The sequence below is a fragment of the Corvus kubaryi genome, unplaced genomic scaffold (genome assembly GCF_017639235.1).
Source record: "Corvus kubaryi isolate FWS band 111438036 unplaced genomic scaffold, C.kubaryi_AGA036_p1.0 128, whole genome shotgun sequence".
NCBI lineage: Eukaryota > Metazoa > Chordata > Aves > Passeriformes > Corvidae > Corvus > Corvus kubaryi.
The window spans coordinates 1,320,710-1,344,412 of record NW_024580663.1 but is presented as its reverse complement, the minus strand read 5'-3'; the positions used below and the strand labels follow the sequence as shown (position 1 = coordinate 1,344,412).

The 23,703-nt window shown below is 50.9% G+C and overlaps 1 protein-coding gene across 3 annotated transcripts in view; it reads left to right on the top strand.

Annotated features, from left to right (window-relative positions):
- SIL1 (SIL1 nucleotide exchange factor) overlaps positions 1–23,703 on the top strand; it is a 96,781-nt gene that overhangs the window by 22,201 nt on the left and 50,877 nt on the right. For all 3 annotated transcript variants that reach the window (XM_042024765.1, XM_042024758.1, XM_042024751.1), the window contains exon 3: positions 3,075–3,210. In XM_042024765.1, the coding sequence (XP_041880699.1) occupies positions 3,075–3,210 (136 nt within the window). The remainder of the gene's footprint in view (positions 1–3,074; positions 3,211–23,703) is intronic.

Sequence of the window (23,703 nt, the reverse complement as noted above, 5' to 3'; positions counted from 1 at the left end):
CAATCCAAGGACAGATCATGGTATAAGCACTGTAAGGTCAGTGCCTTGGGCCCACCTGGAGTCGTGTAGTGACTTTTGTATCAGCACTGGGATGGCAGCAGGACCAGGGCAGTGCCCGTCCCCTGTGCCGGCCCTGCTGAGGGACCTCGAGGGCTGTGTCCAGCTCTGGGCCCTCATGGCCAGAGAGACCCTGAGGGGCTGGAGCGTGTCCAGGGCAGGGAAGGGAGCTGGGAAGGGGCTGGAGCCCCAGGAGCAGCTGAGGGAGCTGGGAAAGGGGCTCAGGCTGGAGCAAAGGAGGCTCAGGGGGGACCTTGTGGCTCTGCACAAGTCCCTGACAGGAGGGGGCAGCCGGGGGGGTCGGGCTCTGCTGGCAGGGAACAGGGACAGGAGGGGAGGGAACGGCCTCAGGCTGGGCCAGGGCAGGCTCAGGGTGGACAGCAGCAGGAATTTCCCCATGGAAAGGGTGCTCAGGCCTTGGCAGGGGCTGCCCAGGGAGGTTTGGAGTGCCCATCCCCGGAGGTGTCCAAGGAAGGGCTGGAGGTGGCACTCGGTGCTCTGGGCTGGGGACAAGGTGGGGATGGGGCACAGCTTGGACTCGATGGGCTGGGAGGGCTTTTCCAATCTGTGATTCTGTGAAGCATGAGATATCTGGCATGAGATAATACACCTTTATTTCAGGGAGGGAGGGGAGGAAGGAGGCTGGAGGTAGAGCCCAGTCATCCCAGCTGGAGACTGAGCACTGGGACAGTCTCCCAGTCACAGGTGTGGGAATGGGCAGCAGCCCGAGGTCCAGGCAGGATTAATGGGGTTACTCTCCCATCACCTTTTCCTGCACTCCCCTCCAAAGGCTCCACAGCAGTCACATCCCTCATGTAGCACAAGCAGGCTGCAGAGTGTCCCAGACCCTCCCTGCTCAGGCTTTTGACCTTCCTGCCCTTCATTTCAGACTATGAAACAAGGACGCCTTTTGCCTTTAAGGAAATGCCCACTGTTCTTTAGGAAACCTCTTTCTCCTGCTTGAATTATGAAAAGAAACCAAAAAGAATTCGACTGATTTCTGTGTAAATGAAGAATCGCTTGTGTGGTGCTGCCCATTTTTGCTAGAAATGCTAATGAAAATGGGGTACTGCAGAGCAACTGTGGCCAGGCAGTGACAGCAACACTTAAATGAACCAAGTCACATCCTTTTCTCCTTACTGAGCATTTAAACCCCAGCACTTTTCCTAAGCAGAGCCGGTAAACATCAGCTGTCTCCATTATGTGTTTGAACAGATCCAGCACTGGGCGGCCTGGTGGTAAATTTACAATAGCCTGTATCACTAACTCCCTCTTGGATAATCACAGAGCTGTGGAAATAAACTAAGTAATAACTGCTCCACTCACTCCTTTTTAGTCCTGTTGAGTCTTGGCTCGGAAAATGTTAACATTGATTTTCATCTGCACAACCTGGGTTTTTATGGCTGTGATTGTTCCTGAGCTTTAACCATTTGCTATAATTTGAACAATCCCAAGCCCCTGCTGCACTCAGCAAAAGCAGGAGTTAAGATCTGGTTTCTCATGCATTTCTGAAAGGGCAGTCCCTTTCGACAGCTAAAATGAAAACATTCTGTAGGTTTGTCAGCCATCTTTGTGTGCTGCCACAGTCGTGGAATCGTGGAATTGTTTAGGTTGGGAGAGACCTTCATGATCATTGAGCACAACCATTAACCCAGCACTGCCAAGGCCACCACCAGCCCGTGTCCCCGAGTGCCACATCCACGCTGTCATTGCTACCGGAGGTGTTTTGATCAGGTCGACATTTCTGTTGCTTAGAAATACTCTTTTAGGCTGGAAATGGACATTTATATGCATAGCATCCAAATTCTGAAATAAAATGTGCATGCATTTTTTCCCAAAGAGTGGAAGAACTGAAGGCAGAACGTGTCCCAAAATTTACAGTTAACCTCTGAATTTACTTATGTTTTTCCCTGTGAAAACATCCTAAGGATTGATATCCAAACACTTCATGAAGTGAGCTGTAACTCTTTTCTGATTGCCAACAATTAGGACTAATCATTTGTGTAGGGTGGTTATCTCAAATTCTTCAGTGGTGACTGAACTGGTGATCTCAGAAGCTGAAAATATTCCCTTCAGCGGGCACTGAGCAGTCGGGATGATGAACCTGGACCAGTTCATCTGTTCCTGTTCGAACCAGAACAGCACAGACCCAGGAGTCAGTGCCTGGTGTGGGAGCACAGGTCGTTACTATGCACTCTCCAGAGTTTTATGTGACTCCCACCATCTCCCTGGGGAGGCTTTCCATTGAACAGCAACGTTTCCCTCGCAGCAAGGATTTTTTTCCCTGCTGTTCTTCCCTGTTCTTCCCTTGGTGTAATGTCGAACCACTCGTGCTGGCTGCTGTCCCACACCTCTGCCATCCTCGTGCTGCACTTGCCATGGAGGTGGTGATTAAATCCCTGCCTCATTGTTTTAAAAGACTTGGAGAACACTGGGAGCGGGTGGAGAAGAGGATCCTCACATTTGTATCATGTGGGCAACTCGGTGTGTTTTTTCCCCGTGTCCTATTTTGGAAATAGCTGAACTATTTTAGCTGAAATCTTCTCCAAGCCTGAAATAAGTGCATTTAAGAAAAAAAAAAAAAAAAAACAACAAACCAACCAACAAGCCTTGAGGCGTTCCACTCGTGTGGAAAATTTCAGCTGAAAAAGTTAAAAGTTTGACATATTTTTAGGGAAGGGAAAATGGGGTCTTACAACGTTACACAACCCTAATAATAGCCAGGGCTCCTGCATCTGACTGAAATACAGGTGAGGCTCTGTGGAAGCTGGATTGAAACCTGCAACCTGCTCTGGAATAGGAAATAAGCTGCATTGCTTTGTTCAGCACAAATGTCATGCTAGTTATGCATGTTTAACCTTTAATATACTTTAAATCTAAATTTAACCATGTGGAAAGAATCTCGGATGTCAAAAAAAAAAAAAATCTGCTGGCGAGGGAAAAAATTTTGTATTCTCAGCCAGCACTAAATTACCCAGATGCAATTGCTAATGAGCTGAATCTCTTCTCTCCAAAAGGAGTTTGCCCTTACGAAAATAGAAGAGAGCGACATAAAAGATGACAGTGGGAACGAGCCGGTGACAGAGGATGACGCTGATCCTGAAGACCTGGAAGTGTTTTACCCCACAGATCAGTGGCAAACCCTGCGCCCAGGTAACTGCTGCTGGCTAATTATAGCATCCCTCTGGAACCCCACCTGTCAGCACTGACAGGAGCCGTGCAGACTCTCCAACACCTGCTTGTTCCCATGACAATGTGTGCTTTTGCTGATGTTCAGATAAAGACAGGAGGACTCGGTGACCCCGCGCAGGGACTGGAGGCCAAGGGCAAAGCGTCCCACAAGGGGAGCAGTTGCTCAAGTGCTTTCAGATCACTGGGGCAGGAGGAGTGGGCTGCCAGCTCTGTAGTGGGTGGGGGGCTGTCTCTCACTGGCTCCACAGCCCTTTTTCTCTTCATTTGTCAAGGGATGGGTTTTATAACATTTGCTGGCACGTGGATTCCCAGGTCTGCTGTGCTCCGGTGTGGAGCTGCTCAGTGGCAAGCTGATTAGGAGCTGTCACTGGAGCACTGCACAGCTTTTTAACAATGGGCTTTCTGTTCCTTGGCTGTTTGAAAGCCAGCTTTTATTTCTATATGTGCAAACCACAAAAAAATCTCTTCCTTTTCTTTGGGTTGGTGTCTTTCATTAGACGTGCCTGGGACTTTGTGGTGAGAGGAGCCCAGTGGAGCAGCTTGGCCTCTGTGTGTTGGGAAGGCTCTGGAGGGGCCAAACCCATTCAAACACACACAGATGCATGTGTGCATACATATTTCAACAATTAGCCTGTCTCTGGGGTCCTGGACGAGCTGTTTAATCCACTTGTGCCTTGGTGTCCTCCTGTATATGCAGGTGTAATACCTTCCCACCTCACAAGGGTGAACTAAGTAGTAATTAATTTTTGTAAAGTGCTCTGAATTTAAGAGCTTTATCCTGTGCTTGGTGTTATCATTGAATGAATAAGTATGGGTTCCATTTGTCTTGCAATTTCTGCCAGATATAGCGGAATGACTTTTCCAAATGTACATCTTTGTATAACATAAATGGCTACAAAAGCCCCTACGTTCCACAGAGCCGCAGTATATACTTACATTCCATTTCTGTACCATTATGTATGGCAGGCGTGTGGTGTCCCTGCTCATTATTCAGCCTGGCAGCTCCCCACCAGCTTTGTTGGAGCAGAACATGTACATACTTGCAATCATCAGAAACCTCATTGCAGGGTTTGTTCACAAGCACCTTCATCACTGCCCAGGTGCCTTATTCCGCTTCATTTCTGTAGGTATTCCATGTTGGGCACATGCAGTGAAGGGCTTGGGGAAGTGAGGAGCTTCTCAGTCTTCACAGAGGAGAGCGATTGTGGTTACTCTTGTAGAGACTGAAGCGGTGTCCTGCCTCATGCTCTAACTGCTGCAGATCCCAGTGTTGGGGACGTGGCACAAAGAGCAGCCTGCTTTGGTTTCTGTCTCCTGGGGGCTCCTCTGAAGTCAAATCTCTGTGGGCTGGCACTCACACTTTCAGCACGTGTGTTACCCAAGGCTGGGGACCCCCAAGGACGAGCCCGTCCCTGCAGCCCCTGGCCTCAAGGCTTTCCCAGTTGTGAGCATAGCCCAGTGGTGGGCAGGGAGCTGAGCCTGGCACGAGGGAAGCTGCTGATATGGCTGCACAAGGATGCACCCTTTGGCCCTTCAGCAGAGCCCTGCACCTTGGCAGTGTGTCTAATCCACTGGTTCTGCATCTTCCCGTGTTTTCCGATGTGGTTGCACTCACTGGCAGCCCAGCAGAGCCTGGCTGGGCTGTGCTCAGGAGTTTGCCTTCTGCTGCCCATCTCTCCAGGACACCCCCACTCCCTCTCCCGTTGTATCCCTGTGGCAAACTGGGCCAGTCTCTCTGGGGGAAGCAAATGTTTTAAATAAATTTGGATTTCAGTCCTGAGCATGGGGAGGGAGCTTGGAGTTGCATTTCCTCCGTCTCCCTCCTGCTTCAACTTGTTCTGTTGTGAGCTCACGCAGGATTTTTGTGCTTCTCTACAATGGTGCAGCATCTCATCTTTTATAGATGTATTCCCAGTTTTCCTCTGCTGAGTTTCTAGTTCCCTGTTGCTAATTGCATCAATCCACATTTCCGCCGAGACTGCAGCAGTGTCATCAACCTGTAACCTGTCAAATCCCCCCCCAGTTCAATTGTTATTGTATCTGTAACGCTTTGGGCGCTTGTTCCTCGCTGTCTACAGTGTGAGCTGGATTTTGATCAAGTGCTTTCTTGCACTTTGAGCACGCTTCAAGCTGCTGGAGGTAGCTGGATGCAGACAGAGAGATACAGTTGCCCTAAGAGCTGTGCCGCCTGTAATCTGGAAGCAAGATCAGTTGTCTCTTCTGCCAGGCAGCCGGAGCTGACGGCTCTGGAAAGGTTGGTGAAACTTCCCAAAGTCCTTTAACACTTTGTTAGGCATTGCTTCTTTCTCACTTGGCACTAAAGAATGCACCAGGTGCAGCGGGCTCAGCCCGATGGGAGACGTGTGCCTCGGAAAGGCTTCCAGCACCTCTGCTACTGGACTGTTCTGGCTTCCTCTGGGGGGCTTTTCCTTCTGTCCGTGGTTGGAGTCCGCAGGAACCTGCAGGTTTTTTGGGGTTTAGTGAGTGGGATTGCAGTGTCCTCTGAATGAAGGTTCACACCCCTGCTCAGACTCCTCGTGGCCAGGTAACTGCTCCACCGCAGCCACAGAATTTGTTTGAAGTTGTGCTTCCTCTGCTGTCTCTTTCCTTTCAGAATACACTTTCTCCAGGTGATAGTACCCTTGGGAGCTGGGACCTCTCTGGAGAAAGCTGGCAGAGGTGACTTGCTTTTGTTGCTGTGTGCATTAAACCTCTGCCAGGCTCGTGGAGGTGAGTCTGTCTGCACACAGAAGCACCTGCTGCCTCTCAAGGTGATCCTACCTGACGGTTGTGGCAACCAGAAGCTGATCCTCAGTCCTTGGGATGGCACAGATGAATGGAAGTGTTCAAAAAAGGTGTAGATGTGGTGCTTAGGGACATGGCAGTGCTGGGTTAATGGTTGGACTTGACCTGAGAGGTCTTTTCTAACCTTCCATGATTCTGTGGTGGTTTTTTCCATCAATTTGACAGTTTTCTTGGAGGTTCTGTGTATAACAGCATTTCCTTCACCTTTCTGGTGTCCTCAAATCTGCCATGCAGCATCCCAGAATACACAAATGTTTGTTTCCTGGGAATTACCTACTTTTGTTATTTGGGCACCAAATTTCCCAGTATTTTGTTTAGTGATCCTGATGATGATTGAAGGTTGGATTGCTCTGTTCATCTAGTCCTATCACTGAGCAGCAGATTTTCTACCCAGCATTAGGGTGGGAAATTTTCCACTCAGCAGTGGCTCCTCTGGGAAGGCTTTGCTGTGAAGATTCAGAAAAAGGATACAAGAGGCAAGGGTTTAATTGGGAAAGGAAAAGAGGGTTAATTACCCCCCAGCAGTGGTGAGTGGAGAGCTGGAGCTGCACAGGGCCTCTGCTCTGCCCACCCCTGTGGCAGCAGCACTTTCTTGCTCCCTGATGTGGCAGAAAGCCTCTGGCAGGTTTTCCAGCTGACAGTTGGGAGTTAATGAGTCCAGTTTCCAATCCAGATGGACAAGTGAGAACCTCCGCTGCCCAAAAGATGAACATATTTACAGTTTGCTCTGCAGACAGCCAGCAGTGGGGCAGAGAGGCTGCCTTTGCTCCAGAGCAGCTCCTTGCAGACTGGAGAGATGGAGCAAAGCCTGGCACTGGCAACTGGCATGGTGCAGCATGGATTTCTCTGGGATTTGGATGGAATGTCTCAGGGCAGAGCAGGGAGCTTGGCTGGCCTGCACCTTCAGCCATGGTTAAAGCTCTGCAGGCAGAGCTGAACCTGCAGTGACTCCCCAGTGTTTGTGCTGCCCAGGGTCATTTTCTGAAGTGCCCGATTTTATCACATTAGAAACTAAGGAGCCATAGCTGCTGCTGTTGATCAGGCTGCCAGAGTGAAGCTGATGTGAACGTGCTGTTGGTGCTGCTTCTGCAAAGATGAAACGGTCTTATGTTCAGTGGGGAGCCAGGGATAGCATTGCTTGGCATTTAAATATCCATGGCTGCAGCTTCCAAGGATCCTCAGGCTATCTTTGCTGACCCTACTTGTCACGGGCCTTCTCCCGTCTCATTTGCTGCACAAACAAGGTTTCACACCTATGGAAACACAGTTCTCAAGGCAGCCACGTTGGTATTTCCAGAGGCTGCTGTGAAGGACTTGCTTTGGTTTTGGAAAGAACAGGACTCAGCATGGGGAATAACTCGGTCCAGTCTCATTGCCAGTCTCTCTCTTCCAGGAGATTTCGGTGGCCAAATGAGCCAGCGCTGCTTTAAGCTGAGAAGAGGTTTGTAAAGCTGGGAGAGAGAGGAAGAAGGCAGGAGCAATGCCTTTGCCTCAGGAGTCCTGTGCCTGGCCTGTCCCACAGCCCGTGGTGGGGCTGTGGTGGCTGCTGAGGGTCCCCTCCCACCTTGTCTGTGGGTATCTTGCTCCTGCTGCTCACTGGGATGTCCTGAGCTGCAACAGCTCTTGCTAATTGCTTTGCTGAATTAATGACTGTCCAAACCATTGGCTTCTCACTGACCTGGACCTGACTCAGACAGTGGTGGACAGGTCTCTGAAATATTTCTGGCAGCATGGTCAAGACAGGGCTGTGAAATGCAGGGTGAAACCACCAGGGTATGCTCGTTTTTGCAGAGTTTGATGTGTCTAATCCAGGAAATAGGAGCCTCATCAGATCAGCACAGATTTGCATGTAGAGGGAAGGCAAACGGAATTTTAAAAACCTTATCTATACTAGATGAAATGCTTCTTATTAGATGAAATGCTTCTTCTATGGGTTTCTTTATAAAATGACTTGTTACTGATGTGCAGAGGGGAAAAATCTCGACTGTGGAGTTGTTATGATTTTGTCTGGCCAGCAACAGGAGAGCTGGAGGGTGATTCCAGCAGGTAGGAAAGGCCTGGCTGACTTGAGAGCAAATCTTCAGTGCTTGGAAGCTGAGTTATGGTCTCTGGTAGCTCTCCCTCTGCTTGTTTTCAATCTGACCTCTTGCACAGGAGGCTTTTCATATCCTAAATGTATCTTGTGCCTGTCCTTTTTAATGCCAGCTGCCTTCATGGGCTCCTCTCTCAGCTTCCTCACCCTCGTGGGCTTTCCTTTGCCTCTCACCTCCACATCACAGGAAGCACAGAGTCCCTATCCCTGGCTTGTGCCTAATTCCAAGTCCATGGCAGAAGTGCCAGGGCCGAAGCCCCAGGTGCAGCTCCTGCCTCGGGTGTGGGGCAGTGCCAGGCAGATGTGTCACACCAAGCATGTCCTCTGCCTTGGTCCTGGGCTGGGTGAGAGGGATAGTGGTGTTTCCCTGCCTGCTGTTGGTAAAAGGACAGGGCTGGGGCTCAGGAGATGCTCGGACAGGGAGCAGGCAGGTGGTTCCCAGCCCTCTGCTGGAGCAGGGAGTGTTTGAAGGATGCCAGCTCTGGACAGGGCGACACTGCACGAGTGTCCTTCCCCGCGCCTCAGCCGAGGGCAGTGCTGTTCCCCAGAGCAGCCCCCTCACAGGAGTGGGAGGGACACCGAGGTGCCACTCACTGGGACACCTCGAGTGTGGCCAGGTACAGTCCCACCCACAGGCTTGTTCCCTGTGTTTTCTATCTGCTTTTCCTTCACCTGGGAGGTTTGGCAGTCAGTGTTTTCCCAGCACATCCATGAGGGTATTGGTTTCAGTGTTTCTGTAATGAATTGGTTTTTCCCCCCAAATGCAGGTAAAACTTGTCTTCGGTCATTTCCAGAAGCTCCAGGATCCCGGCAGCACCGGTGTGGTGAGAAAAAGCCCTACACGTACTGCTTGGGTTGCTCTGGTTTAGGAGCAAAGTGGGGTTGGGGTGAGTTTTTGGGGTGGGTTTTGGCATGTCAGGTCAGTCCTGTCCCTTACTGGCCGTGAGGTTACTGGTTTCATTAAACAAACTGGTTACAAAAGTCTTTTGCAGTGACGCTCGTTCTGCCAAAAACTAATTGTGCTTCTGAGCAGCCAGAATAAGTGCAGCTTCTGTAACCCACAGCCACGGGCTAGGCTGTGGGGCATTGCCAAAACAAGGGTGCAGTGCTGTGTGTTCATGAGCCGAGCCATGACTGCTGCTAGTGGTTTGTGGAATTCCGAGCTCTGCAGGGTATTCCAGGTGATCTGGAGTGGTCATAAACCAGGGGATGAGGTGCTGAGAGTCAAGCAGTGGTTTCAGTGCAACAGGAGGAGGTTAAGCTGCAGCTTTCAGAATCATTTCAGACTTAGCTTTAATGATGCTCAGGCTGGTGCTGGTACAGTAGCAGTAGACATCAGCAGTGGGAATCATTCCCGTGGTTAAATTTACATTGTTTGGTGGGGGAAAAGTGCTTTGAAAGAAGAGAGATTGTTTCCCAGAGAAGACATCTCTCATTCCTTCCTTTTATCTCCTCCCTGCCAAGCTGGGGATGCTGTGAGCGTGTGAGCTGCTGAGAGGTGCTTAAATGTGTGCTGGGTGATGAGGAATCTCTTGCTCTGGTTTTTATGTGCAAGCAGGCTGTATTTTCTGCTATAACTCAAATAACCTTCGCACGGCTGTTTAGAAGGATGAACCTCATTAAAGAAGAGGTATTTAATAACAGGCCTATTTTTATCTCTGTCTTTATCTAACAGTCTGCACATTTATTTCAAGCTTGTAACAGTGCTTTGGAAGAAAAATGTTTTCCCTCCTCTAAAATGTTTTGGCAGTGCCTCCAGCCTTGGTTATCTTGGATTTCCAATTTGGCTATCATCCCTCGTCCTTCCAAAGCCAGCAAGCCACACCAGGCCCACGGCTCTGACAGTTTCCTTGGGTATTACGGGAATGTGGTTTCAAAACGTGGGACTTGGGTGCCAGGGTCACTGAAACTGTTCCAAAGGTTTGATCAAATATAATCACAGCAACTCCCTCAGGCTTCAAATGTGTGATCTTGTGTGGGACAAGCATTCCAGGCATTGCAGTGTTTGCTGCAGGATATGATTGACCACATGCTCTGGGAGAGGTTGGCAGCTCTGGGGGTCAGACATTCCTGCAGAGTTTTGTTTTTTTTTTTTTTTTCCCTCAATTTGCAACTTTATTCTGTAATTTCATAAATTAAACCCTGACCCATAGATATCTTGCAGACACTGTGTTTTCAGCCCACTCTCCTGTTTTGCTGTCATTTGCTGGTGGTGATGGAGGCAGCTGCCCCAGCCCTGAGGGGATGCACCATCTTTCCAGCTCCTTCCACATCCATCCCTTTGGCAGTGCTGGCTCTGTATTCAGACTCCCTGCCCTGACTGAAGGTTTCCTGGAGTAGAAGTGCCTGGCAGCCCGTGGCCAGGATCACCATTTCTGAGCCCTTTTCCCAGGATACACGTGGCCATATGCTCCAGGAGCTGCTGGATTTGGGCCCTGGGATGTGTGTGGCATTTGTTACAAAAGAACTTGGCTCTGGAAGCTAATCTCTGTTTTTTCCTTCCTGTTCAGTCTGGATCATGTACATTACTAAACCATGGTTTAGCAGCATTATCTTTTTCCATAATTAGGGAGTATTTTCCATGGTCTTGCTCAGGCCCTTCCTCCCTGCAGTTTCCCCCATGGACTAAGGCCTGACTTACTGAAACTTCCACAAAACTGATTCTGGGTGGCCAAGGACAAGGTCAGAGGGATTCCAGGCAGTCAGCACAGTCAGATGGCTCCTGTGAGGAATATTTCCCCTGGTCCTTCACAGCTCATGCCTGCAAATTGTGCTCTTGCTCAGATGGGGCTCCAGCTTTTTTTTTCCTAAGTAAGTTACTCAGTTCTTCGTACATTTATTTACAGGGTCACACAAGCAACAGGTCTGCATTTTCCACAGATCCTTCCAGAGCCATATGCTGTGCCTGCTCCATTCTGGTGTGAAAGCACCTTGCTCCTCTGAGGAAAACTCCGAATATCCATCCAGCTGTCTTGATTGAGCGAGACATTTTCTCTGAACCCTGCCCTCTGTTCATTTTAGAATCTGCAGGGAATTTGGGACATAAATTAAAAAGCTATTTGATGTTCCTTGAGGTCTAGAAGCTGGTTTTGCATTTGCTCTTACTTGAACGCACACTGAGACAAATGGCTCTGCTTTACTGAAGCTGCTTCCTTTAGCATCCTGAGGAAGCTTCCGAGTTAAAAAATAAATATGGCTCTGTTCTTCCAGCTCTGCTTTACCAGCAAAAGCTTGGGAAAGAAATGTAATCTCCTTGGGTCTGTCCTGATGTTCTGTAGAACTAATTCCCATTTATTGGAAGAACTCTTCCACGCTAGATTCACGTTTAATTTTTTATTACGTGTTTACATTTTGGAAGGAGTAAATGTGGTGGTGTTGGAAATTCTAATGAGGGATAACATTTCTGATTCAAAAGATCTTTCTTCAGTCCAGAGATTCTTTTTCCTCTCTCCTGATTTTTCTGCCTGCTCCTTAAGACTGCAGGAAGTTTTGCTTGGGTCATTCACTTGCAACAGGATGTTATCTGAATACAGAGTTAATGTATGCAGCCTGTCACTTGGAATTGCTGCTGTTCTGCTGCTGGAAAGCTCCCAGGGTTGCAAAGCCCTTGCAAGTGGCAATAACAGCAATGTGCCTGTGATCCTGCAAAGTGAGAGAAGGAACATGGAGCTGCAAGTCTCTCCCATCACTGCAGGGTGTGAATAAATAGCTCTAATCAACAATTTACATGTTAGCCCCAGACCAGGTTTTATTTTTAGGATGTGTCATTCAGCCCAAGTGAAATCTCTGCATTTTGGGCTGGTGCTGTTTCTAAAAGCACCTCTAAGTGATCACCAAGGCTGTATTTTAAGCTGCATTTGCATTTTGATAGAATCTGCTGCTTTTCTTATCTGAAACAAAGCCCACCTGATCTTCATTAATTACACTATCATTCCACCTGCTAACCAGGGTGCTACTAATTACAGTTATCTCCCTGTTCTCCACCAGATAGTACGCAAAAAATTGTTATCCCTGGCTGTATCTGGATTAGCTGGAGCTGTAAGGAGGCGGCACATGGTGATGGGTTTTACAGGTGTAGTGAAGGTATTTATAGACTGTCTGAGGTAAAGCTGGAGGAGTGGCTGCTGTCCTGTTGGCTGTGCTGCTCTTCCAAGACACCTCCATGGCAAAACATACAGAAAACATTGTTTAAACATAGAAAAATCTGGTTACTGCAGGGTCACTGGAGCAGGTCAACTCCATGTGAGAGGTGGTGGAGTCCTGGGAGACATTCCAGGTGTTCAGACCCTCCTGAACACAGGCCTAGGGCTGGAGGTGACACTGCTTGAGCAGGGGTTGATCCCAGAGGTGTTTCCAGCCTCAGCTATCAGGGACTGTCTGGCAGTGCCTTTTTAAAGACAGAAGATCTCATGGTGGCTTCACAGAGAGCTGCAAGCCCTGGTGGCGGTGCTGACTGCTCCCCCACTAATATCAGCTGCAGTCTGAACGGGGCAAACACAGAAAGGGGCAGCAGAAAGTGATGTCTGAGCTGCTGGGGAGTTGTGGGTCCAGAGGGCTGGAGCCAGGAGCCAGAGGCTGCAGAGAAGGCACCCTGTGGGAGCAGAGCCTTCACTGGAAGAGATGTCAAGAGGCTTTTCACTTGACTCCTGTTTCATCATCTTTCCACACACTGATCTCTTCAGATGCTCTCTAAACCTTTGGATTACTTTCTGAAGGGGAAAGGACTTGTCCTGGAGGAGGAGCAGAGCCAGGCTGCCCAGGAGAGCTTGTACCTGTCAGCTGGCAAGAGAGGAGGAGACCCAGGGCTCCTCCAGAGCAGGCTGTGGTCAGAGGTGTGAACACTGGATGAGGAGATGTACACACCCTCCTCCATCCACTGCGAGCGTCCTCAGGTCAGACACCTGCACTGCCTGTTTGTACTGTTTGCTATACCTGATACACTTCCATATGTGAGTTTGGGGGTTTTTGTTGTCTTTTTTTTTTATCCTGAAGAGGACTAGAGATGGTTCATGTGATTTCTTCTGTGTCCTCTGCAGTGCAGGTGATGCAGACAGGGATGGGGCAATAGCACCTTTCCACTTGTCAAGTTTCCATCCACACCCAAGGCGCTGCCTGAAGCTCAAAGGTGATTTTCTTGCCGGTTTAGGACTAGTACACTGACAGGGAGAACAAGAAGCTCAGTGGAGACCATGCTCAAGAAAGATTGTATCCATGGTCTAACAGCTAAATCTGGAGCTGTGGAAGCGCACACTGCAGTGGTACTGGAGCTGGGAATGCTGAATGGGGAGGTTTCCTGCAGCTCTGGCACGAGGAACCAGGGGTCCTCTGGTTCTCCCTGAGGGCCTCTGGTGCTCTGTGGTCCTCCATGAGGGCCTCTGGTTCTCCATGTTTCTCCACAAGGGTGTCCTGATGCCTGGCACAGAGCTTGCTGTGACAGCAGGCAGGAGTTTGCTGCTGGGGCTGCTCTGCTGGCAGGGCCGTGGTGTTCCCAGGAGGGCAGGGCAGGGATGCTCGGCCCTGCTCGCCGTGCTCCTGTCCCAGCAGGTCCCTGTGCGTGAAGGCACCATCCTACAACAGCTGCTCCTCCTCTGCATCACTTCCAGGGACAAAACTCCCGTCCTGCTGCGTGGCAGGGAGCCAGCCTTGAGGAGCCAGCACAGAGGGGACAGGCTGGGCAGCACTGGTTTAATCGTTTATCCCTGCTCGTGCCACTGAAGCTGTGTGCTGCGTGGAGATGTGTGTGTTTGGGGCAGGGCTGGCCTGGCCATTCGCTTGTCAGGCTTTGCAACACTGGCAGCTGGGGAGAAAAGTGTTATTAAGTGTAACGTGGCACCGTGGATACGGAAGCATGGGGAGACAATAACTACAGCCTTCTGTAATGCCATTTTATCATGTCACTCTTCAGAATTTATTGAGAGTTAGTTGCAGCCATGCCTGCAGCTTCCCATGCTTGAATCAGTAAATCGTGTTCATTATCTCTGGCGCTCGCTTTGACCTGCTGTGTTTTGCAAGGGAGGAGACACTGGAGGTGTGGGGACACCCCGGTGCTGTCTTTGCCAGCCGTTTCCTTGGTGCAAATCCAGCTTCTCTGGGGTTTGCTGTGACAGCCCAGGCAGTGCTCGGCTGCGTGGATGGACCCCAAGTGTGACGCGGTGGTTGATGAGAGCGCTGAGGGACTCAGGCACCGAGGACCTGCCAAAACCACCACGGTTCCACGGGGAACAGGGAAGGAGCTGGGCGAGGAGGGATGCCATGGGCACCTTGGAGCACATTGGCACATTTGTCACCCCACTGGGGGACCACTCCAGCATCGGGGCAGTCTTGGACGTGCTGAGGATGCTGGAGGTGGCAAAGGGTTCATAAGAGCTTCCTGAACTGCAGGCAGGGAGTTGCCACACCCCTGTTTGGTGTCCCCTTGCTGTGGCTGTCCCCATGGGTTGGCTGTTGGCAGCTCGCTCCTGAGAATGGCACCAGCATTTTCAAATGAAAACGCAAATGAAACTGTGCTCTTTTCTCCCACTTTTTGTCAGGACAAATCCCAGCAGCAGCATGTTTGTGTACCTTCACTCCCATCCTCAGCATTTCGGTCCAGGATGGAGGAAAACAAGTTCAAGCCCAACCCTCTGATAATTTATTATGTTCCTTGTGCTTAAGGGCAAAATTTAAGTTGCCAAAAGCAGATGTTTGCATGCTCTTTTTTTAGCTCTCAAAGTACTTTCTGTGTGCTTGATTGATGGACGTCCCTGTTACATTAATAGCTGGGCTTTGCAGAAAGCTGTTATTACCAGGAGAATCTGGTGTGGGTTTCAGTTTTTCTTCTTGCATTGAAAATCCATTATTAATCCTGAAACCCTAACAAATGTCTTTTCGAGGAAAAAAAAAAGGCTTCAGTTCAGGCATTTTGCTTTGCTTTCTCAGGCTTCTTCTGAACTGTCTTCACTGAGGTGCTTTTAAAATCAATATTACAAGCGTTCTTTATATTTTACTGGGTGGTTGAGGGTTTCTGCATCTTGCTATTGATTTCTGATTGTACAGCAGGACATTTAGGTGCACACAGGTTGCTCTGTGATGGGTAACTTCATATGTGTCTTCCTAATCATCACTGAGTTGGCTTACTGCATGTTCCCTCTTGCTGGATGCTGCTGCTGATCCTGGAAGGCACCAGGAGAGCTCTGAGGGCAATCCTGAGACACCAAACTTGTGACCATTCATTTAATTTGGGTTTGGTTTTCAGTCAGACACAGGGGTCATGTGAGGCTTGTGAGGTCTCCTCTTTTGTGTTGTCTTTGCAGAGTTTGTCTGCCCTGGCTTCTCAGGCAGCTTCGTGTTTTGCATCGTAGGAGCATAACAAGTTGTCCTGGCTTTGTGTGGGGTGGTCATAATGCACCTTCAGCTTCGAGCACTGACCTTGTCCCTTGGGTCAGCTCTGCTGGCAGATCTCAGCATTTCCGAGGTGCAGAGCCATTGCATCCCAGAATGGTTTGGGTTGGAAGGGGCCTCAAAGCTCATCCAATTCCAATCCCCTGCCATGGGCAGGGACACCTCCCACTGTCCCAGGCTGCTCCAAGCCTTGTCCAGCCTGGCCTTGGACACTTCCAGGGGCAGCCACAGCTGCTCTGGGCACCCTGTGCCAGGGCCTGCCCACCCTCCCAGGGAACAATTCCTTCCCAATATCCCATCCCTGCCCTCTGGCAGTGGGAAGCCATTCCCTGTGTCCTGTCCCTCCAGGCCCTTGTAAAAGTCCAAGTCTCAATGAAGTAATACAGAAGCACAGACTGCATTTGTAGCTGCTGTAAAGTTGGATTTACAGCCAGAGGCTCTTGGAGCACATCAGCACTGATGGCACAATCTGTGTGAGAGCTTGTTGGCACCAGAGGAGCCTGTGAGGAGTGGCACGACTGTGGCCAGCACGGGTGCTCCAGAGTGCTTCCATGGCTCCAGGTGGGCTGTACCAGGGGAAGAGCCCTGTGTGTGCACACTCCTTCCCAGCCCTCCCTGCACTGGCACGGCTCCACGGCTGCCAGGGGCTTTGGCTGTACCGACAGGCACTCTGCAGTGGTCTGGGTGTACACAATCTCTGCTGGCTGGATTGGGCAGATTGCTCAGCAGCCTTACCCTGAACAGGGCCCTGGACCTTCAGACATGGAGGCTGCACTTGGCTTCTAAGGAATTGCTTGTTGTGGTTTGTCCATCTGTGCTGGGGACCAGAGCGAAGAGCTGGCAGAGGAGCCGGGCCCGTGTCCCCGGGAGCAGCAGGACAGGGTGGTGGGAGCCGCTGGCACAGGGCACGGCAGCCCAGCCCACCCTGCCGAGCCGGGAAGGGACGGGGCTGGCATGCATAACAATGGGCAGGCTCTGACCTTGCCGCTGGAACTCACTTAGCAATTCTGTTGATGTTCTGGAAACGAAAATATAATTCAGGCCACCTTCTCCTCCAAGCTGACCCTGAGAATCTGGGAGAAGAGCTACGGAATAATTAGGGGCCTTTTTTTTTCTTTTCTTTTTGCTAGAGTTACTGCTCCGTGTTGAACTGTGCTCTAAAGTGTCATTAGTTCCCTTGAACTTACTGGTCTGAGTGTACTTTGCATGAATATAATTACGTAAATTGCAGTCTCATTAATCACCGGGGGCTGCGGTGCATCCCTGTCGAGCTGTTTTGTGGGTGGCTTGGCTGGGGGGAACCCCTGGCCAGGGATGGAGGCTGTGGCTGGAGCACTCTCCCTCTGCTCCAGTGCCTGGTTTAGTTGTGCTCTGTGTGTGTCTCACCCTGTGGGATCTGGAGTGTTTGCCAGCACTGCCATGATTTCAGGGAGCAGCCTCGCTGCGGAGGAGGAGGAGAAAAGAGAAAGGTGGGTTTGTCCCAAGGGAGTTTTGCTGGACCACATCCCTGCTGCCAGCGCTCTGATTTGGGTCTGTGGGGTCCCAAAGTGCAGAGCCCAGACTCGTGGCTTTGCAGTGAATACCCAGAGCCCGAGCTCTGGTGCAGGGTCTGCTGCAGGGCTGTTTGATGATGCTGTGGCTCTGTCTCCGTGGCAGAGCCCTCAGCCTTCCTGGCAATGTAAATTCTCCTGGCTGCGTGCTAAAATTACACTGAGTTATTGATTTATCTTTGAGAGGATTTCCTTCCCGAGGGACATTTCTGGCTGTTGTAGTGATTTAGTTCTTCTGCAAGTGCAGAATCCGTAGCAGAGCAGAGCCACCCTCCTGCCCTCGAGTCTGCAGCTCAGGGTCGCGCTCCCTCAGGCTTCCTCTGCAAGCTGATTTCTGTTCCGAGGCTGGGACAAGGTTACACGGCTGTTATTTCCCTCTAACGACTGCGAATAAAAGGGCATTTTCAGCTTTTCACTGCAGAAGCTGCAAGTCTGGGACAAGCCTTTGTGCCATGGCACCAGCACTATCTTGGGCATGTCTCAAACCCAGCTCCAAGGCTGGCACGTGGGATGTGTGAAGTCATGCCAGCGTTAATACACTTGGGCTCCTGGGAATGTTTTAGTGCCTCAAAGTGGAGTGTGATGGGAGCAGGATCATGCTAACACTTCTTTCCTAAAGCTGCAGGGTACAGTCTCTCTTTTCCTTGCTTTCTACTGACTCACCATGGAGTATCTCTAAAAACCAGGCCAGGCAAGTTCCAGCTGGTGGTCCTGAGGAGGCAAAGCCAGTCCTCTTCTTCTACCACCAGTTTTCTCCCCTTGGCCCTGAAATCCCACCCCACTAGTTGTGGCTCAGCTGGTGAGCACCATCAGTAGAAGGAGCTGACCCTTCAGGACATGGCCAAATGTTTCACCTACTGCGTGGCTGGAAAATGCCCAGCTCTGTGTCCTTGGGTGCCATTTGAAGTTCGTCCCTGTGGGTTCCTGTATCTAACCCCACAGTGGATTTGGCAGCGATCTCAGCTGCACACTGATAAAATGTGAGGCTGCTCATGCATGTGGTGTTATAAAACAGCATCCACCAATTAGGCCCAGGGAGAACATCAATTTATTTTCCTGCAAACCAAGTGTGGCACAGCTCCTTCCTTTCTCAGTGATCTATCTGTGAGATAAAACACGTCCTTAGTGTCTATCTTAAATACTGCAGTGTTGACAAGTTCTCTTGACAGAAATTAGGCTAATGTCCCTTACGGCTGCGTTAGCTGTAGAAACAAGGCTTTAAATTGAAGCTTCGCAAAGCACTATTCCAACGCGCTCTCCAAGGCATCTTCTTATTCCAGCTTTTATTATCCAAATTTGTTCTCACTCTCGCTTGGCAGCGGGGCTGGCAGGCGGCTCTTTCTGATCCATGCCGCTCGTCTCGCAGCCAGGCGGGTCGGATCAGGCACCTCCCAGGGCTCAGCTGGGGAATGTGGGCCAAGCGTCTGCGGACCCGGGTGCCCTTGGCGCTGGGGGATGCTCCGGGCTCGGGGAGACACCGGTGCCGGGCTGTGGCTGCGGCCATGGGTGAGAGGAGCCAGCTGACACACATCGAGCAGAGATGGGATGCAAGGCAATAAACTGCACGCCCTGCCAGCAGCACAGCGTGTCCTGAAACGCTCCCGGTGGGAGCTGGAGCTGGGAGAAGGGAGTTTGTGTTGTACGTGTCTTATCTTTTCAGTTTCAGCACTGGCTGAGTTACAGACTCAGAAGTGGGGGACAGGAAGAGAGAATGCTGAGACCTGGTCATGAACACCCCTTCTTGAGCTTCCCAGCCTTCCCCTGGAAAAGAGTTTCCTTTTTTGCTCCTTTACTCTCCTCAAATGGCACAGTCTTAGCCTTCAACTCCTCATTTCCAACCACAGATCAACCATGGCCAATTTAGACCTCCTGATTCTCACACTGGTGTTGGTCCTGATGGATTATCCCTCCCTATTGTGTCAATTTCTGTGCCTCCACATTGCCAGGTTCTTTGGTGGCCATCTCATGAGTCCCCGAGAGAGGAGGAGAGGCTCTCTGAGAGTGACAGATGGGAGAGACACGACAGTTGATGATGTTCTGGAGGTGCTAATCTCCATCATAGTAAAGAAGCCAGTGGTGCCTCTCTCAAAAAGCTATTAGATGCCTAAAATTCCACAAAATTAATATCATCCTCAGCTCCTTTTGTCAGGTTCTCAATTCTCCTGGTCACCTGCCTTGTCCTTCTCTGCCTATGTCCTGCATTGATCTTATCTGAACCTTCAGCCTTCAGCATCCCAGGTGGGCTTTTTGGAGTAACAAATAGACCTGAGGGATGACAATTATTGAATGGATTGTAGCATTGTCTTGGGGATAAATAATGTAGTGAGCTGGAGAGGGATTAAAACTGGCTTTTGTAAATAAGCTTCTCACGGATGTTGACTTGGGGACCTGGTGAGACAAAGGTCGCTGCAGTGTCTCTGCAGCCAGGTGTGCCATCTGAGAGATGAGATACCAGAGTGCAGCTGGATACCTTTGGTCTCTCTGTTTCTTCTGCTCGGACCTTTGTGGGATTAAACTCTCTAAACTGCTTCAGTTCACAGACTTCAAGCCCAGTATCAGAAGAAAAAATAAATCAAGTGCCTCGTATTGAATCCTGAGCACATGGCTGCTGCTGTACCCAGGGCTGTGGTAACGTGCTGCAGTGCCTGGCTTGAAGCTGGGGAGAAGGGCTTGCTGAGAGAGTGAAAACATGCTGTGCCCACTTTACAGAAGGGCAACCCTTCTTCTTCCCTCCCTGTGGTTATTCTTTTCCAGGCGTGTTTGCTGCTGTTGCACTGCAAGGGAGGTGGGAGGGCAGAGCCCTTGTTGCAAGGAGCTCTTCGCCGCAGGAAGCATTTCCCTATTGGAGCAGCAGCAGCAGATGCATCAACAGATGCTGCAGCAGGGCCTGCATCAGAGGCACTGTATTTCCCTCATGAGCCCTCCTGTCACCCCTTCCTTCCCTGAGATCCCTCCTCCCCAGGCACCTCGCTGGCCTCTGCCTTCGCTTCCATCACTTCGAGACTTCCCAGGAGGTGCCAGGCACCTCGTGGGAGGGACGTGTGTGCCCCGTGTGTGACAGCTGCCCCCCCCGTCCTCGTGCTTCCCCTGCCACGAGAGGGGCGAGGTTTGGTGTGTGTTCAGCAGGCAGCTGGCTCGGCTCTGGGCACGAGGCTGGGCGACGTGTGCCATCATCATCGCCTTGGCTGCCAGCGAGGGTGGGCGGGAGTCACACGGACCCGCTCTGGCACTGCCAGCCAGGGTCCTGCCTGTCCCCAGGGGCTCACCTGCCCCTCCCTCCCTCCCTCCCTCTGTCCTGCTGCAGGAGCCAGAGGCGAAGCCAAGAGGATTTGGCAGGCGGCGTGAGGAGCGAGCCCAGCCCTCATGGGCTGCCACCGGTTTGATAACAGCGTTCAGAGCGCTCGGCACGAGCCGATCCGTTGGGAGAACATAAATCCCAGTGCCACAGGAGAGCCCTGGCTCAGGGAAAAGTGGCAGTTGTGAGCACCGTCCAACCCAATGTCCAAACTGAACAGTGCTTTCACATCTCTAATCACGGGTTACTTAGTGGAGAGCCCCTTCCTTGTGAGGCTTTGTTGTCCTCTAGCTGTGGATTGAATCATGGGAGGAGGGATTGGATGCTGGCATCATTTTAAAAATGTTTTCATTCTATTTGCTGAGGGGAACAAATTACAGAGAAGACCTCTCAGCACTGGGACAAAAGAGTGGCTCTAAAACCCCTTTCAGCCAAACAAATGTTTGAGCTGAAGGCCTGATGGATGGGGCTTAAAGACATGGTTATTGCAGCAAGGCTGGCATTAAAAATCACAGGGTGCCAGAAAGTTCTCCCAAGGGCTACTGTGGGGGTGTGACTCCCTGTAATCCTGGTTGTGAGGAGCCCTTAACACCTGAGTGCACCCAGTGAGCTCTGTGGCATCAGCCACAGGAGAGCAGCAGCACAGCAAGCACCAGTAGGTCACTTCTCTCTTGCTAAATGAGAAACTGGAATGGGATCAGCCCTTTTGGGGTGGCATCACTGCCCATGGTGGGGGGGTTGGAACTGGATGACTCTGAGGGTCCCAACCCAAACCATTCCATAATTCTTTCCCTGCCCCCTCTTCAAGTGGGGTTCAAGTCCAGCAGAAAGCAGTGCTGCTGCTTTGGGACCTGTGAGTGTGGGCAGGAACACACGTGGTGTTGGGATGTACCAGAACAAGGTGACTTTGGGGCTTTCCCAGGAAGGGCTTTGCTGCCAGCGGCAGTGCTGGGTGTTGAACAGGGGACAGATTCACCCTTGGCAAGCTTGAAAGCATTTCAGATGGCTTCTGTCCCTGCTCCACTGCAGCACGGAGCAAAATCAGTGTTGGAGAAGATGTCATACTTAGACATCCCCGTTTTGACAGGTCGATTTCCAGGATATTTATTAACATAGCTTGGAGTGTCACAGAAAGGTTTGTCGGATCAACCAACCAACTCAATTGTCTTACATGAGACTTCCTCGATTTTGTTGAGGTGCTTTTAACTGTTCATTCAGGCTCTGAACAATTCATCCCATCTGGGCCTTTCTGGGGGACCCTGTGCGAGCTGCTGCCACAAACTGGACGTCTGTGGCTTGGGAGCCAGGCCCTGCCTGCTCCGTGTGTGTCTGGATGCTCTGGGAGGCAGAAGGAAGCAGCAGTGCGAGTCATTTGCTCACGCTGTAAGGACAAAACTCCTCTCTTACGGTTCCTCTACAATCCCAGGAAGAGAAGGACATCTCTGTCCTTGTCAGCCCTCTATGCAGCAGGATCTTTGTCCTTGTCGGGGGCGGTGATCAGACAAAGCAGCAGCGACGAAACCAGGCTGGCACCACCAGGACTGGTCACTCACAGGCAGCACAGCTCCTTCAGGCCGAGCTGGGCAGTGTGTGGGACAGGTGGCACAATGGCACTGGGCATGGTGGATCACCCCAGGGCTTCATCCTGCATCCCATCCCCTGCAGAGGCTGCAAGCTCATGCTTAAGGGGCAGTTATGAGCATGGACAGCATACAGGGATTTTATAAAAGAGTTTTCTCTGTAATTATTTGCAGTAGGTAACAGAGGCCCTGCTGTTACTGGTGACCTGAGGAACCAAGAGGCAGTGACAAGGCTGGTGCTTCTGTGAGGAGATGCTGTGCTCAACAGGCAGCTGTGGCTTCCCAGCAGTACAGTGGGAATAAGAGCTGCACAGGGAGTCATCTGTAAAGCATTTCTTCAGCGTCACAGGAGTGTGTACTTGGAATGGGCATGCAGGTGTCTGAGCTTCCTCACTGCCACAGGTGGGGAGTGCTGGGGCTCTGGGGCAGCTGCTGGGGGAGCTTCCAGGCCTGGTGCTGTGAAACCTCTCCACCAGCTATCGGGAAGAGGTGGCATAGAGCATATTAATGACATTTTCCAGTGTCACTTAACTGGGAGGGGCAGGGAGTGCCAGACAGTGAACTAATGCAAAAGGCTGTAGCTGAGTGAAAAACGGACAGAAAGAAATAAAATGAGATTCAGGCTCTGGGCCTCTTCTTCCCATCAGTAATCCATCTCTTCCTTACCTGTGTCTGCTACACATCTTCTTTTGTGTGTAAAATGTTCTGTTTTGAAGTAACAAGCAATCCAGAGAGTGGTAGGACTTGCCTTTGTAGGAAAGAAAGGGGGAAAAAAAAGGAGGCAGGCTTTGCTGCTTCCTTGCTCAGCAGCTCTAACCAGAGAGTCTGGGCTCAGGGTGTGAGCTGAGCCCCCCAGACCTAGGCCTGGCTCCTCTGTTTCCCTCGGAGCACCCTGGTGCAGCCAGCGTGCCCTGGTGTGGGACATCCCATCCACCCAGGCACAGCTGGAGTCAGGCACGGTGTCCCCTGTGTGCCACCAGCATGTGATGCCCTCAGCCAGTTCCCCAGCACTGGCACTGGTGGCTCCTGGAGCTGGTGATGCAGCTGTGGGGAGCTCTGCTGCTCCCTGGGATTTGTGTCCTGGTAGATTTTAATCATTATTTTATTAAGGGAGAAGGTGCGGTGCCATCAGACAACTCATTGTGGATGCTCCGTCAATGTGATGATTCCAATACTGCAGCACTGCCGGTGTGTTTTGCTAGAACATTCACATATTGATTCCAGATTCCTTTGTTGCCTGGACTAGACAGAAAGTCCCTTTACCCTCACTCCCTTCATGGAGAGAAACAAAGAGAAAAGGAAGGTAGATGTTATCTGAGAAAAGGAAGGTGAATGTTATCTGAGAAAAGGAAGGTAGGTGTTATCTGAGGCTCGCTCACATACCAAGGTAATTTTTGAGAGCTGCAGAGCCACTTACTGACTCATAGCTGGGGCTTATTTTCAAACCCTTGATAGATTTTTGAGCTCTTTTACAATGGCAAACAAGGATGCTCACTTGGGGATCTGCCTCAGCGAGCTGGATCACCTTTGTTCTGCTTGCACCAGCCTTCCCAGGGGACCTTCCTTTGCCATGGGGACAGAGTGGTGCTGCAGGGGGAGGGTCTCACGTCCCTCTCGGGCTCCTCTTGCTGGGCAGTCAATGGCTGGCAGCTCAGGGGTCCAAGGGGTGGGATGGGATGGGATGGGATGGGGAAGCCGCTGCCAGGAGCGCAGTGAATTATTTCACAAGCTCGGTGGGAGGTTTGCAGGTCA